The sequence below is a fragment of the Danio rerio genome, chromosome 12 (assembly GCF_049306965.1).
Source record: "Danio rerio strain Tuebingen ecotype United States chromosome 12, GRCz12tu, whole genome shotgun sequence".
Classification (NCBI taxonomy): Eukaryota; Metazoa; Chordata; class Actinopteri; order Cypriniformes; family Danionidae; genus Danio; species Danio rerio.
The window spans coordinates 1,122,901-1,140,000 of NC_133187.1; the positions used below are offsets into that span (position 1 = coordinate 1,122,901).

Genomic DNA, 17,100 nt, shown 5'->3' on the forward strand with positions numbered 1-17,100 from the left:
AAAACATGTAAAAGGAATCAGATTAAAACAGTGTTAGTACTGTTATAAGAGAACTGTACACACTGTGCAGAGATATAAATCCCTTAAAATATGAATATTATGATCTTATGAAAACTATTATTTTGGTAATCCGCTGTTAATACGCTTATGTCAAATGGTTGCCACTTTAAAAAACGAAAGTGAGGCTGCGATGGGAAGAAAGTATAGGATGAGCACTGTCAACACCGCAACAACATGCTGTAAACTACAAACCTCCAGCTGTTGCTGCGATTTTAAAATGCAGATGTGGTGTAAACTAGGGCTGTGCGATTTGGGGTAAATAGCTAATCGTGATTTTTTAGACGGATATTGCGATTTAGAATTGATTCGATTTAAATTTGAAGTCGAGCTATAGCTCAATAATCTGTATCGTAGCTTCTTACTGCTAAAATGCAGTGAGTGTTTATTAAAACAAAGAAACTGCAAAGATAATTACTTCAATATTCAGAAACACAAGCTCAACTCATATTAGGGAGATAGTGCAGCTTATTATACAAACCAATAATTAATAGCCCCTTTCACACATACAGACCTTTCCGGAAAATTGCCGGCAATTTTCCGGAAAGGTTGTATGTATGAACAGGTCCTTTTTGAAAATACCGGTAAATTCGTTCTGGCTGTTTTCCGGAAAGAGAAGTTGTAACATTACCGGCAATTTGCCGGAATGCTGCGCTGTGTGAACGCAGAAGGAAGATTCCCGTAATAAGCGCGTGCACGTCTAGAACGTGCTGACGTGAGACGTCTGCTTTAGCCAATCACAACAGTCAGACGCATTTACGTCCGCGCGGTTTGTGAGGATAAAAGCCTTTGAATATTTTTCCAGACACATTTAGCTGCTAGAAGTTAGTCAGATCACGTTTATATGTTCTTATTAATGTCAACTGTGTAAATAATCATCGATGAGATGCTTATGATAAGCCGTTGTTTGTTCACCTTCAAGCTTTGCGTGCGCCTATGAGCGCCTGCACACGCACATATTATGGACATCTCGACATGAGAAAGTGATCCTGCGAAAGTTGTTTACAATATTGATCATCCACAGAGTTTGTAATTTAGTCAAATGTTTACAAATACAAGCGCAGCCGTTTAAAGCTCATTTGTGGTGAATGATGTCAGAATTTACTGGTATTTTGGAATGGATGTGTGAATGCTTTTTTCCGGAAAATTTCCGTAACGTCCTCGCCTGTGTGAACAGCGCTTTTTTGAATATACCGGTAAAGTCGTTCCGGAAATTTTCCAGATATTTACTGGTATCACTGTGTGAAAGGGGCTGTTAATTATAAAAATACAGACCACTCGAACTAACATGGCTGAAATAACTTGTGCTTTTCTGTTGCTTGCTACTAGATTGAGTGTCACTGGCAGTACTTTCACTGACTTTTTAGCAAGCCGCTCCTCGTATAGCTGCCTGTGGTGCTTTATTAGGTGCTGATTGTTGTATTTCCTCGTGCTGTGGCAACAATACTTACAAACCACCTGTTTTTATTTGATGTCTGTGACTTTGAAACCAAAATATTCCAATATTACATCCTTAATCGTCTGTTAATGCTTGTAAAGCGGCAGACGCCATCATCCCACTCGTCCACGCTTTGTTTTTATTGTGGAGTGAAATAAACGTTCATATTTTAAAGACATGCAGCAGAGAACAAGTCATTTGGCCATGAAGGTAATTCCTTTACTGATCTTCACCGAGTATTCTCAGATACACAAGCGCTGGAGCATTTAAAAGCCACGAAGATGAGTCGATAAGCGACTTTATACTATGGCAAATACTATGGCAAATTAGCGCTGTTTAAAGGGTCACGAAACACCAAAACACATGTGTTTGAGCTGTTGACAGTGGTATATGTGTCCCACACTGCTAAAAACACTATTAGGACACCTATATCTCACTAACAAGTGTAAATTGGTTGTTTTTGCGTTATTTCGAGCAAATTCACACTTGTAAACAATCGCTCCATCGGGCTCGCGCCATTCGCACGGCTCTCGGGCCCGCCCAGACTCGTCAGCGCTACCAAGCCGACCAATCACAGAGCTTTCGCTACGCGTCGTTGCGACGTGTAGTTACATTTTTTGAGAGGTGCACGTCAGCGAAAAATCAGCCTTTAACTGAAAATGAGCGCTGATATCCCTTTTTATTTTCACTATCCATTCAGAACGGACCTTCGGGTCACTCGGAAGGTAGTGAGATGATAAATTTGTGTCCCTTTCTCTTCGCTGATAAGACATCCATCCACGTACACAACAAACTGTGTGACTGGGTTCTTCCCACCGCAGCCTCGATTTCGCTTTTAAAATGGCAGCCCAGTGAAATCAGTCTACAGGAGCTGTTGATTAAATATAACCCCAACGCTCTTCTCTTACAGTATTTTATCAAAGCACACCAAGCTCATCCTTCCACACACATTCAGATCCACATCAACATCCCCAATCTAAACCTCAGAGCCCTTTCCCTAATAAAGCCCTGTCCCAAACACACCTTCTGCAAACACACACAGGACGACATGAAGAGGGTTACAGAAACACACAGGAGCACAAGAGGAGAATGAATGGGTTTAAAATAGATGCAGAAACCTTAAATGCCCCCAAATGCAAAGCCCCCACGTTCACTGACAGGACCTGGGAATGGCATTTCGGACCCCCCCGCCGCATGCAGGCGGATTTCTGATCCTCTAATCATGAGTGTAATGACCACCCAAGCATTGAGAGTTTAATGTCATGTAATGCTGCGGCTGTAAATTCCTGCTCTGCTTGGGCTGTGCTTTAATAAACACCATTCCCACGTCCAAGAACACATTGTTGGATTCAAGGATCAAACCGAGTGCAAGCTTTACTAGTGTTTCTAAGATTTACCTACATCCTAGAAGGAAAACAAATAAAAAGGGGGACATAAAATGAGAGGGGGAAACACTGTGTGACGGCCAAACCGCACACACACACTGACTGAACACGTTTAACACTGAGGAGAGCTGAGAGGAGATGCTTACAACTGCCAGATACTGGACTTCTTCTTCTCGCTCAGAGCTGGATTCTCTTTGGAAGCCCTGCAGAGAAGAGAGAGACACAGCAGTCTGTGAAGAGCCTGTGTGTGTGTGTGTGTGTGTGTGTGTGTGTGTGTTATATGATATGTGTGTGCGTATGTTTGGATGATGAGAGTGTGTATGTGTGGATAATGAGTGTGTGTGTGTGCATGTGTGGATAATTAGAATGTGTGTGTGTGGATAATGAGTGTGTCTGTGTGTGTATATGATATGTGTGTGCGTATGTTTGGATGATGAGAGTGTGTATGTGTGGATAATGAGTGTGTGTGTGTGCATGTGTGGATAATTAGAGTGTGTGTGTGGATAATGAGTGTGTCTGTGTGTGTATATGATATGTGTGTGCGTATGTTTGGATGATGAGAATGTGTGTGTGTGGATAATAAGTGTGTATGTGCATGTGTGTGTGTGGATAATTAGAGTGTGTCTGTGTGTGTATATATGATATGTGTGTGCGTATGTTTGGATGATGAGAGTGTGTATGTGTGGATAATTAGAGTGTGTGTGTGCATGTGTGTGTGTGTGTGCATAATTAGAGTGTGTCTGTGTGTGTATATATGATATGTGTGTGCGTATGTGTGGATGATGAGAGTGTGTATGTGTGGATAATGAGTGTGTGTGTGCATGTGTGTGTGTGTGTGTGTGTGTGAATTGATGATGAATGTGGGTGCGTGTATACTTGTGTGGATATTCTGTATGTATGTGTATGAGTGTGTATGTGCATGACGAGTGTGTGTGTGTGTGTGTAAGTGTACACTTGTGTGGATGATGAGTGTGTATGTATGTGTATGTGGATGACAAGTGTGTGTGTGTGTGTGTGTGTGTGTGTTTGTGGACGACGAGTGTTTGTGTGATTAGTGTGTGTGTGTGTGTGTGAATGATGAGTGTGTATGTATGTGTATGTGGATGACAAGTGTGTGTGTGTGTGTGTGTGTGTGTGTGTGTGTGAGTGAGTGTATACTTTTGTGGATGGGGAGTGTGTATGTATGTGTATGAGTGTGTATGTGGATGACGAGTGTGTGTGTTTGTGGACGACGAGTGAGTGTGTGTGTGATTAGTGTGTGTGTGTGTGTGTGTGAGTAAATGATGAGTGTGTGTGCATGTGTCTGTGTGTAAATTTGTTGTTGGGTATATGCGTGTGTGTGTGTGTGTGTGTGTGTATGTGTGTGTGTCTGACCGTATCATCTCCGTCCACCTGACGGCCTCCTGCAGCTCCATCAGTCTCTCTTTATACTGGTTTCTCTCCATCAGGACTCTGGCCATCTCCACACGAGTGAAGCGTTTGCGCTGGGCCGTCGGCACGTCGCTCTGAAGGGCGAAAGACCAAGAACTGTCAATAATAATACATCATCCTGTCTGTGTGCTCTGAGCAAAAGCTGATATTATCTACAGCAGCTCAAACACTCTAATGGCTAATGGACAGACGGCTGCTTCTCACTCAGGGCTGCTGATTATGCTGATGAGGGAGAGATAGGCACTAGTGGGCGGGGCATTCCCCCACTGATGACACGTACAAAGAGAGAATGTCAATCAAAGTGTTTCATTCATTAAGTCTGATTATAAAACACACAATTAATTCATGTTGACCATTAGAGGCTGCAGATATTCACACACTGCTGACACACAACTGGGGTTAAACCCTCCATAAAAGTGATTTTTGCCTAATATGTGCCCTTAAAGACTGTATTGGTGTTGTATCTTCAATTATGAGAAGAAAATCTATGATCCTAAAATGATTTAATGCAGGCTTACATCATCGTCCCCTTTCGTCTCCACCTTGGTTTCTTCCATCTCAGCTCGTACTCTGTTTAAAGAAACACACAGATGGAGTCAAACACTTCTGTAAGGCTGTCACTTTTATTATAATTTTATTATTATTATTATTATCATCATCATCATCAATATTATTATTTTTATGATTATTATGATTACTATTATTATTTTTATTAATATTATTATTATTATCATCAATGCTATTATTATGATTATTATGAATATTATTATTATTAGTAGTAGTATTATCAATATTATTATTATTATTATTATTATGATAATCATTATTATTATTAATATTATTATTATTGTTATTAATAATATTATTTTTATTATCAATATTATTATTATTATTTCTATGATGATTATTATCAATATTATTATGATTATTATAATGATTATTATTAATATTATTGTTGTTGTGATTAATAATATTGTTATTAATATTATACTTATTGTTATTATAATCATTAATATTATTATTATTATTATTATTATCATCATCATCAATATTATAATTATTATTAATACTATCAATATTATTATTATTATTATTATTATTATTACTATTTTTATTATTATTATTATTATTATTAAAATGACTAATATTACTATCAATATTATTATTATTATATTATTATTATTATTATTATTAGTTTTATCAATACTATTATTACTATTATTATTATTAATAATAATATTATTATTATTATATTATTATTATGTTTATTATTATTACATTCAATAATTTTATTATTAATATGTATACTATTACTAATATCAATATCATTAATATTACTATTATCATTACATTATTATCTCCTACATCTCGGATCAGTAAATTAACAGGACATTTTCATAAATGGCTAAACTAAGTCAATGGTTGCAGGCTTCCAACATTCCTCAAAGTATCTTCTTTAGTGTTCAACTGAAGAAATAATCTCATAATGATTTTCTGAGCGAGTAAATAATAACAGAATTGTAGTTTTTGGGTGAGCTGTCTCTTTATTTTCGAGTGTGTGTGTTTAGTGACAGACTTCTTGAGCTCGTCCTCCAGCTCTTTGTTCCTCTCCTCCAGTTTGTCTTTCGTCTGTTTCAGGACCTCAATCTCTCCCTGAAGGACGTCTTTCTCGCACACCAGCTCGTCCACTCGAGCGATCAGGTCGTTTTTCACCACGTTCAGAGCGTTTCTGCATTAAACACACACATGCAGCTTTCAGGAGGAGGATTAATGCACACAAAACGCTTTTCTTATTTAGAGTTTTGGTCTCGTTTCCAGTCCAAATATCATTAATCTATTAATGCAAGAAGCCTTTTCTGAACAAGTAAAACACATTGTTTTGTTTTCAGAAATAATGAGACAAAATGAAGTGTGTTTTACTGAAAATAAGCCAAATAATCTGCCAATTGGGGTAGAAAAACAATCTTGTTTTCACTTCTATATAAGAATATTTTGCTTGTTTTAAAGAAAAACTCACTAGATTTTGACATTTCATTACTAAAAACAAGACAATAATTTTGCTTGTCTAAAATTGCTGCTTGATTAAAGTATTTTTACACATTTTGACTACAAAAAAGCATTTTTACAGTGTTTATGCCACGGTTTATCAGCACTTTTTTATTTGCAATTAAATACTAAAGATGACTATATATGATATATATAGATGAAGCTTTTATAATCTTTGCAGTACTTCAGAGCGCATGTCAAATTGACAAGGTCACATGGTTTCAGTCAACAGAACTTTGGTTACGTCATCACGGTTTGAATTATTAGTGAGAATCGGTCTAATGACTCACTGAATCAATGAATCTGACTCACCAAACCAACATCATTAATGTCAGTCACATCAGATCTGAATTAAACCAAGAATCGACTACTTTATGAAAAAAAAGATACACTTCCTTGAGAAGCAAAATAAAAAATTATTAAGTCTTGCTTTTTTTTTTTTTACCAAATGTAAGTTTATGCTTAAAAAGCCTATTTACTGTGAAAATATCAGCTAAACGATCTCAATTTAGCAGAAAACAAGACTTTATTAAAACTTCTTGCACGCTTACATATTTAGTCTTGTTTTTGCACGAGACGAAAAAAATATAAACATTTCTGCAGTTGTCAAATGAGAACTGGAGTCTTGTGTCCGCTGTATTTTATTCACAACACCAGATGGCAGCAGAAGTACAGTGCATATACAGTTGAAGCCAGAGTTATTCGCCCCCCTGTTTATTTTTCCCCCAATTTCTGTTTAGCAGAGAGCAGATTTCTCCAACACATTTCTAATCATAATAGTGTTAATAACTCATCTCTAATAACTGATTTATTTTCTCTTTGTCATGATGACAGTAAATAATATTAGACTTGATATTCTCCAAGACACTTCTATACAGCTTAAAGTGACATGTAAAGGCTTCACTAGGGTAATTAGGGTAAAGAGGCAGGTTAGGGTAATTAGGCAAGTTATTGTATAATGATGGTTTGTTCTATAGACTGTTGAAAAAAATATATAGCTTTAAGGGGCTAATAATATTGTCCTTAAAATTAAAACTGCTTTTATTCTAGCCGAAATAAAACAAATAAGACTTTCTCCAGAAGAAAAAATATTATCCCACATACTGTAAACTTCCTGAATCTGTTCAACATCATTTAGAAAATATAAAAATAAAAACATTTAAAAAATAAATCAAAGGGGGCTAATAATTCTGACTTCAACTGTATAAAAAAAAAAATATATATATATATATATATATATATATATATGTGTGTGTGTATGTATGTGTATATGTATACACACACACACACACACACACACACACACACACACACACACACACACACACACAAACACACACACACACAAACACACGCACACACACACACACACACACAAACACACACACAAACACATACATACATACATACATACATACATACATACATACATACATACATACATACATACATACATACACGCACACACGCACGAAGGATTTCTGGACTAAACCAGGGGTTCCCAAACTTTTCAGCCCGCGACCCTCAAAATAACAATGCCAGTGACATGCGACCCCCAATATCTTTTGAGATGGTTATAAATACAGAAACCTTGCATGCAATGGCGCGCACACGCGCGCACACACACACACACACACACACACACACACACACACACACACACACACACACACACACACACACACACACACACACACACACACACACACACACACACACACAGACACACACACACACACACACACACACACACATCAGTAGACCCAAGTCTATTCTTCGTTAATTTTTTTTAATGTATGTCAGTGCTGTAAATGGGAAATGAAGTTTAAACTGGTGCCATAAAATCAATCTGCTGCATCTGACGCTATTACTGTGACTTTAATATAATGTAATTACTCCAGGGGTCTCAATCCAATAGAACTAGTAACTATAAGCTACTATAGTAGCTATAAAGTATATAGTAACTATGAACGGCAATTTATTTTCTCTTTAGTGGGTTATGGATAAAGTATGGTCATTCTTACGGTTGAACAAAAATACATAGATTTCTGGTAGATCCCCCCCCCCTCTTCATTGTCCCGGGGTCCCGACACTAAATTGAGAGCCACTGGACTAAACAACACATCATGACTTACTTGGTCTCCAGCAGCTGTGTGTTTTCATGGATGAGGTGTTCGACTTCACGGCCCATTCCTGCAACACACAACACATTTACTCTGATGCACATTAAACCCAAACACACATCTCTGAAAACCACAGCAATGCGGACTACACTGTTTATGAAATGCTTAAAAGATTAAGAAATTATTCTTACCAAAGAGATTAAGATCTAACATTGCCATGCAAACAAAGTAAAAAAGAAAGAAGAAACAAGTAAAGGGAATATTAAAAACATGTAAAAGGATGATACATGACTAAGGAAGTACAAACAAAACTGTCTCCTAATCAGATGCAAACACAATAAAGCAACAATAGCATTAATTCAATGCAAATCTGATTTTTACAAGCCTTTAAAACTTACTAGCAAATTTGATGTCTTTTAATAATCAGCTTTGCTGTTAAACCATCACAAATGATCTCCTACATGCCTCTAGTCATCAAATATTTTAAAATCTCTCTTACTAAGGAATACAGAGAGAAGTCTTAAGCTGAGAATGGGGGCGGGGCTGAGCTTGCTGCTATGGATGACGTCATCTCATTAACTATGCATGCAGTGATTGGCCGATTGGAAGGGGGAGGAGTCAACCATTTATTCATGGAAACTTGTTGACGTATTCAAATGAAGGCGTCAAAATAAAAACATCACCACATTCGAAATAAAGACTTTAATATGCAGCGAAGAGTGCTTTCTAATAAGTAAGCTTTAATTTCATTCTGTAAACTGTTTATCTTTTATTTTATTTTATTTTTTTAGTAGTCATAAACGGGAGAAAAAAAGCTACATTAGACACTAGTAGCAATGCACATAAAGAGAATATTGTGAATAACAATAATAAGACAAAAGACGAAGAAACGAAAGAGAAGAGCAAACATACACACCAGAAAACTCGTCTGGGGGAAAGAAAAGCCACAAATGAAGCGCCACAAGCATTGAGGAAAGAATAAAGTGAAGAATAAAGACTGTAAACAAGACCATGAAGAGAAGTGACTGATGACTGACAATGACACAAAAGGAGAAAGACACACACGCACACACACATGCATAAACATGCACATCTGACCATCTATATTCAACATCCTAATTCAATTATTAGTTCAAATTTTGATGTACAAAATGACAATAACAATATATATATATATATAATATTTACTCTATATAACAATAACAATATATATCAGAGGTCCCCACTGCGGACAGGTACCGAATTATTTACATTTTTTGTAATAAAAATGTGAAAACAACTACAGTAAACATGATTGCATTTTTTCTAGTCGCTACAGAAACAATAGTTGCCTAATTAGCATAGTTAAAGAGAGTAGTTTTTCCAAAACTCACTATTTAATTCTCTCTTAAGTGGTTACAAACCTTAGTTTCTTTCTTCTAATAAAAACAAAAGAAGATACTTTGAAAAAGGTTGGAAACCTGTAACCATTGACATCCACAGTAGGAGAAACAACAAATAATATGTCAGTCAATGGTTACCGGTTTTCAACATTCTGCAAAATAGTGTTGAGTGTTCAACAGAAGAAAGAAACTCTATGAAACAAGTAAACGGTGAGTAAATGACTGAGTTTTGCGTGAACTATCCCTCTAAGTGTGTGTAAATAAGTGTGAAATCTTACCCAGCAGGTCGGCTCCTTCATCTACATCCCCGATGAGGTCATTTCCTGCGGACGAGAGCTCCTCGAATAGAGAGTCGGTGTTGCGGTCAAACGCCATGTTCTCGATGCCTTTAGTGGGAGTGCTGGACAGAAATAGATGACGATAAGTACATTTCAGTTCAGGTTTATTTGTATAGTGCTTTACACAGTAGTTACAGTTGTAAAACAGCATTACTAAAGGTGCACATTATCACATTACAGTCCAAATCATAAAAGTCAAGGTGTTGTGCATAGGCTGGACAGAATATAAAAATGGTTAACCTGCAGTTATCCAGTATATAGTGTCCCTTCTAAAAAGGTGATTTCTACGTGTAGAATAGATTCTCAGTGTATTCAGACTTGTGTTTTAAGTGTATTTCAATGCTTTTTTGTGCACACACACACACACACACACACACATAAAAAAAAAAAAAAATATATATATATATATATATATATATATATATATATATATATATATATATATATATATATATATATATATATATATATATATATATATATATATATATATGTTTATATATATATATATATATATATATATATATATATATATTTATATTTATATATATATATGTTTATGTTTATATATATATATATATATATATATATACAAATATATATATAAACATATATAAATATATATATATATATATATATACAAATATATATATAAACATATATAAATATATATATATATATATATACAAATATATATATAAACATATATAAATATATATATATATATATATATACAAATATATATATATATATATATATATATATATATATATATATATATATATATATATATATGTATATATATATATATATATATATGTATATATATATATATATATATATATATATATATATATATATATATATATATATATATATATATATATATATATATATATATATATATATAAACAACAGTTCTGTCTGGTTCTTAAATCTAATTGGCTGATAGCAGTGCGATATTTTGCCAGTAACATCACACAAAGGCCTCTTCACCCTTCACTGTGTATTACTCCGCCCACATACAGCCAGCAACAAGCAGAGACGCTCAGTTTGACAAATATTCCTGCTGTTAGACAACAAAATGTACTTTTGAGGCTTTATTAGTAGAGAATGTAGTTGTTTAGATTGCAACTATGCAGTTTATTTATAAAAATAGTGCCTATTTTAAAATATTTACAAATTCTGAGAAAGCTCGTCAGCGGCCATTAGCCTGCCATAGTGTAGTAGACCAAAGACGGTTGACGTTGTCTATCCACAAGATGGCGCCAGAACCACATAATAAGCCCTTGCTTAGTGTGTCTTCTTGAGCGCAAATGAGAAGCTGAAAGACGGAAGTGTCACGTTTTTTTTAAGATGGACCGGAGTCAATGAGAAGCTCAGAATAAGAAGCTGGATTCAGCCTCGTCCCTCCTTATCGCAAACACAACAGCAGTCTGGTAGTGATTGCGCTGCTTTTTTCAAGGTTAGTTATTGTGATATTGTAACGGTCGCTTAATGTTTGACATGCATTGCGTATAAATGTCATATCCCCTTTAAGAGGACTTCTTCTGGGGTTTGTTTTACCTTTGAGATGTATCTCAATTGCGACGGATGTTTGAGTGTCTTTTTCTTATTCCTGCTCATTGACGTTGACTGGCATGTATGTAGTCGACAGCACTTGGGAGAAATGTATAAAGGCCAATAGGAAGTGCGAAATAGTCTTCTTTTTTTCATTTTCGTCACAACACCGACAGCAACAGAGAAATACTGTAGACTGTAATAGACTTTAGTGAGAAGTCTCTGTAGACTGATGGCATTTCATGTCACGTTCAGCCTTATAATCTTAAAATGTGAGCAAAATCAGCTGTTTTGTCATCACATTAGACATTACGCTAGAGAATCATTCAAACACTTGCTCTACAGTGACGTTGGTGAATTAGTAACGGCTTCTGCTGTTCTGACATCAGCTGCAGATGTAAACGAATGGCGGAAGAATGTAGTTCCTAATACAAAAGAGTTTTAGACTCTCGGTGTTTGATTATCTTTTTTATACGATTGTGCCGTCGAACTGTTGTATAAACGCAATATCACACGAGTAGCAGTGCGATATGGCTGTATATCAGCACTGGTGGGACACTAAGGCCAACGCACGCCTCCCACCAGTGCTGATATACAGCCATATCGCACTGCTACTCGTGTGACATTGCTCATATATATATATATAAAATTGTTTTTCAACCGGTTCACTGCACCATGTGCTACAGTGAGCAAGTGATGGTGCGCTGCTGATGTACCTGGACCCTTTGCATCCGCTCAGATCCATGTCCAGCTCAGGTGTGGACTCAATGATGGCCTGCACCTCCGACCGCTCGCCATTCACACCCTGATCAGCTCCTGAGCACACACAAAAGCATCTTACACTATTTATACAGTCACATTCAAGTGCCAATATTTAAACTTTGTCCAACACTTTGAACGTATACACAAAAATAAATTTAATTTAAAGGGCCCCTATTATGCAAAAATCACTTCTATAAGGGGTTTAAACCCAGTTGTGTGTCAGCAGTGTGTGAATATCTGCAGCCTCTAACAGTCAACATTAATTAATTGTGTGTTTTATATTCAGACTTGATGAATGAAACACTTTGAATGACATTCTCTCTTTGTATGTGTCATCAGAGGGGGAAAGCCCCGCCCACTAGTACCATCCCTCCATCTCATTAGCATAATCAGCAGCCCTGAGTAAGAAGCAGCCGTCTGTCCATTAGCCATTAGAGTGTGCTGAAGATAATGTTAATGATTAAGAGGATTATAGATGTGGAGTTTTAGATGACAGGATCGATATAGACTGGCAGAAGCATGAAGCACACACTCACACTGACAACATGCAGACCTGAAGAGCATTGTTGGCTATGTTGAGCATTGGTGGTAAATGAGTACTGACCTGTGGCCTGTGTTTCTGAGGCTGCGTCTCCCTGGACGCCGATGTTTTTGCTGCTGTCTGGTTTATTGCTGCTGGAGTCCAGATTTGGGTTTAACCCCTCGGTCTCCTCCGGCACTGCATGTGAAGCGGATTCAGTGCTGGATTTACACTCGCCTCCACCCAAACCAGACAGCTCATCCTGAAACACACACATTCACATTAAATACGATAAACCTGGAAGACAGCGGAAGACTAAATATTCATTTGAGCAGTTTTTTTCCCAAAATATTTGCCAAATGATGTTTAACAGAGCAAGAACATGTTTATATAATGTTAATAATTAAAAAAATAATTGCATTACAATCAAATCAAATGAAATCTAATCTAACCAAATGAAATCGAATCATAAATCTAAAAAAAATTTAAATAAATATACAATTTTTAAAAATATAAAAAAATAAATAAAAGAAAAAAAAATTATTCCAAAAATTAAAATAAAAATAAATAAAATATAAAAAAAATAAAATAAAACAAAATCTAAATTAAATCAGTTTAAAAATTAAAAATAGCAAAAGTAAAATAATTTAATTAAAAATAAAATAAAAATAAATAAAATCTAAATAAAAAATAAATAAATAAAATTAAATAAAATTGAATCTAATAAAAATGTAATAAAATTAAATAAATATAGAAATCAAAAAATTCTAAATTAAATTAAATTAAATTAAAACATTAAAATAAAAATGAAATCTAATAAAAATAAAATGTAATCTAAATAAAATTTAAAAATTGTTTAAAAATAAAAATAAAACAAAATCTAAAAAAAAATACAATAAAATAAAAAGTAGTTAACTTGGTTAAGCCTCTAAATAAAAATAATATTTTTATAAAAAGCTAATTATTAGTATCTTGCAAAACTAGTAAAACATTATGTACTGTCATCACCAAATTAGTTATTAAAAGTATTATGTTTAAGAAATATTCTCTCCGTTAAACAGCACTTTGGACATTTTGATTTACATTCAACTCTATATTAATAAACAGACCACAGACCACACATATGTGCTAGTAGAGGCTGTCAAAATTATGAATGTATGAACTAATACAATGATTCATCTCCAGAAACAGCTCTGCACACCATGCTACAAGCATGCTGCATGCAGATTTGAATTGTTCTATGCATAATAAACAAATGATATAAACCTAATTATTGTTATGCAGTTACACACACAAAAATATGCATGCTCAAAAGATTGGGTTAGGCATAAACATTAACGATAAGTTCTTTAGATCTTTTAACTCATCAAATATCAATCAAATAATCCTAAACAATGGGTAAATATGAATTAGTTAACATCTTTTCACCATGAATAATACAATGTAAAATAAAAATGCTGCATATTTTTTGTATATATTATTTTTTATATATAATTTTATTCAACAATATTAATCAAATTATTAATATTATTTTTTATTGTTTAATAATTTTAAATAAAATTATCAAACTAATTTAAAGTCACACAAAAACATTTACTGTCGTGACTTATCATATAATATTTTACAGTGCAATAAAAAAGGTTTCTTGATGATCAAATGATCCTATTAATATGATATTTGAAGGATCATGTGACACCAAATGTGCAAAAATATCAGCTTTACATCAGAGAAATAAAATACATTTCATGATAAATTCCTATATAAAGCAGCATATTTGAATTGTAAAAACATTTTACTATTTTTTTCTGTATTTATTTAACAAATTAATGCAACACTGGCGAGCAGAAGACTTGAATTAAAAAAATAAACAAATGCACAGACCCAAATTTTGAGCATATTGATTATAGAAAGACGACAAAACACACAATTAGGATTATTAAGAGTCTATTTTGTATATCATAACTCCAATAATGACAGAAATAGAGAAATAAGGGCAAAAACAGACAGAAAAACTACACAAATATAACTTAGTTGTCTAACAAATACAACTATTAAGATATACAAGATATTAGTACAGTCTTAGAAATATTCCAGGGTATTGTTTACCAGAATTTATTAGTCAAATAAAAACTAAAGCACTGAAAACTCATTTCAGCTAAAGAAATGATACAAAAACCACATACAATTATTGAAATAAACCAGGAATATACCAAGTGTAACTGCAAGCATTGACACAAACCACACAGATGCTGATTGCAACCAAAACCATCTCATTATATAGTCTTTATCTCTCTTGTTTACGTGTTAGTAAATGGTTGCAGGCAGCAGTTTGTGGACTAGAACTAAAAATGCAAAGAAATGCTTCACTATTGACTCCAAAGTCAGCACACTACATAGTACACACACTATGCACTGCGTATGAGAACGGCAGGACTATCAGAACAGGGCTGCACGATATATCGAAAAAACTATTGTCACAGTAGTGTGATAGTAGTATGTGACATATTGCATTTAGGACCGACACATTAATTCTATTTATGTTTTAACTTGCATAGGAGGTTGATGCATTTTTAACCAATCAGATGGGGTCGTATCATTTTTAGCCCCGCCTCCCTAGTAGTTTCTGTTCTGCTATTGGCTGAAAATAAACACTAATGGAGTAAAACAGCCAATCAGAATCTAAATATATATACATGCTTTAGTATGAATTAGATTTAATTAGTTACAGTCAAAATTAATACATTTGTAATCTTTTTAAAAATATTTCCCAAGTGCACATTTCTGAACATAATAGTTTTAACTCACTTCTAATAACTGATTTCTCTTTATCATGATGACGGCATATAATTTTAGACTAGATATTTGATTAGTAGTCAGCTTAAAGTGACATTAAAAGGCTTCACTAGGGTAATTAGTTATTGATTTGTTCTGTATATGTTTTTCTTAAGGGGGCTAATAATATTAACCACAGCAGTTTTTACATTCGTTCATTGATTTATTGATTTATTACTGACCTTAAAACTGCCTTTTAATTCAGCCAAACAAACAGAAATAAGACTTTCTTAAAAATAAAAATATAATAGGAAATACTGTAAAGAAAACAAAGTACATTTAAACATTTCTTGGGAGATATTTTAAAAAGAATTAAAATTTCACAGAAGGTCAAACGAGTTTGCCTTACTTGTTTAAAAAAATAAATATATAAATATATAAAATAAGGCAAAGTTTTTCCGCGGTATGGTGCAGCCCTGTATCAGACGCTCTACCTGACTGGAGACGCTCCAGCTGGACTCCAGATTCTCCAGACGACTCTTACCCTCCGCCTCCAGCTGACCACAGACAAACACAGATGACCCAGAGTGTGCTTATAATAGTCAAACACACCAAACAGCAGACGACCCAGTGTAAATCTAACGTCATGTGTATTTTACATAGTGCATTTCTCATGTGTGGCCACAGCGCTTCACAATCGTGAGGGGCGTCTCTCCACACCTCCACCAGTGTGCAGCTCCACTTGGATGATGCGCCGGCAGCCACAGGACAGCGGCGCCAGTGCTATACAACACACCAGCTATAGATGGAGTGGAGAGACGGTGATAGAGCCAATTCGGTGATTGGGAGGGCATGATGGGTAAGGGCAGCACCCTTACTCTTTACCTGAAGTGCCATGGGATTATTAATGAGCACAGTCAGGACCTCAGTATAACAACTCATCCTAAAAAGTGTGTGTGTGTTTAAAACACCAAACAGCAGATGCCCCAGTGTGTGTTAATAATAGTCAAACACACCAATCGTACACCATGACGGCTGATGGGATGTGGACTGACATTACAGAACTATAAAATCAGGTCCGTCTTTCATCCAGAAACATCAGCTGGTCAAATCCAGATTACAGCTCTTACTATAGTGAAATGAGCTGCAGGCCTGGATTACACATAATCTGTCTCTCATGTTTGATTAAAGAGAGTTTATTAAGGACACTTTCTTCTGATTGAGACTATATCAGACATGTTTCATCCTGGTTTTACTCCGCTACTACTATTATTATTATTACTGAC

The 17,100-nt window shown here is 34.8% G+C and overlaps 1 protein-coding gene across 8 annotated transcripts in view; it reads right to left on the minus strand.

Moving 5' to 3' along the window:
* The window catches only part of spag9b (sperm associated antigen 9b), a 65,722-nt gene that overhangs the window by 21,485 nt on the left and 27,137 nt on the right, over positions 1 to 17,100 (minus strand). For 2 of the 8 annotated variants that reach the window (XM_073917989.1, XM_073917996.1), the window contains 10 exons: positions 16,309 to 16,371; positions 13,127 to 13,304; positions 12,477 to 12,576; positions 10,141 to 10,262; positions 8,672 to 8,686; positions 8,493 to 8,550; positions 5,888 to 6,040; positions 4,830 to 4,881; positions 4,255 to 4,385; positions 3,027 to 3,083 (listed from right to left, as the gene is read on the minus strand). In XM_073917989.1, coding sequence (XP_073774090.1) covers positions 3,027 to 3,083; positions 4,255 to 4,385; positions 4,830 to 4,881; positions 5,888 to 6,040; positions 8,493 to 8,550; positions 8,672 to 8,686; positions 10,141 to 10,262; positions 12,477 to 12,576; positions 13,127 to 13,304; positions 16,309 to 16,371 — 929 coding nt within the window. The remainder of the gene's footprint in view (positions 1 to 3,026; positions 3,084 to 4,254; positions 4,386 to 4,829; positions 4,882 to 5,887; positions 6,041 to 8,492; positions 8,551 to 8,671; positions 8,687 to 10,140; positions 10,263 to 12,476; positions 12,577 to 13,126; positions 13,305 to 16,308; positions 16,372 to 17,100) is intronic. The other 6 variants (XM_073917991.1, XM_073917994.1, XM_073917990.1 and 3 more) reach the window with 3 other exon arrangements.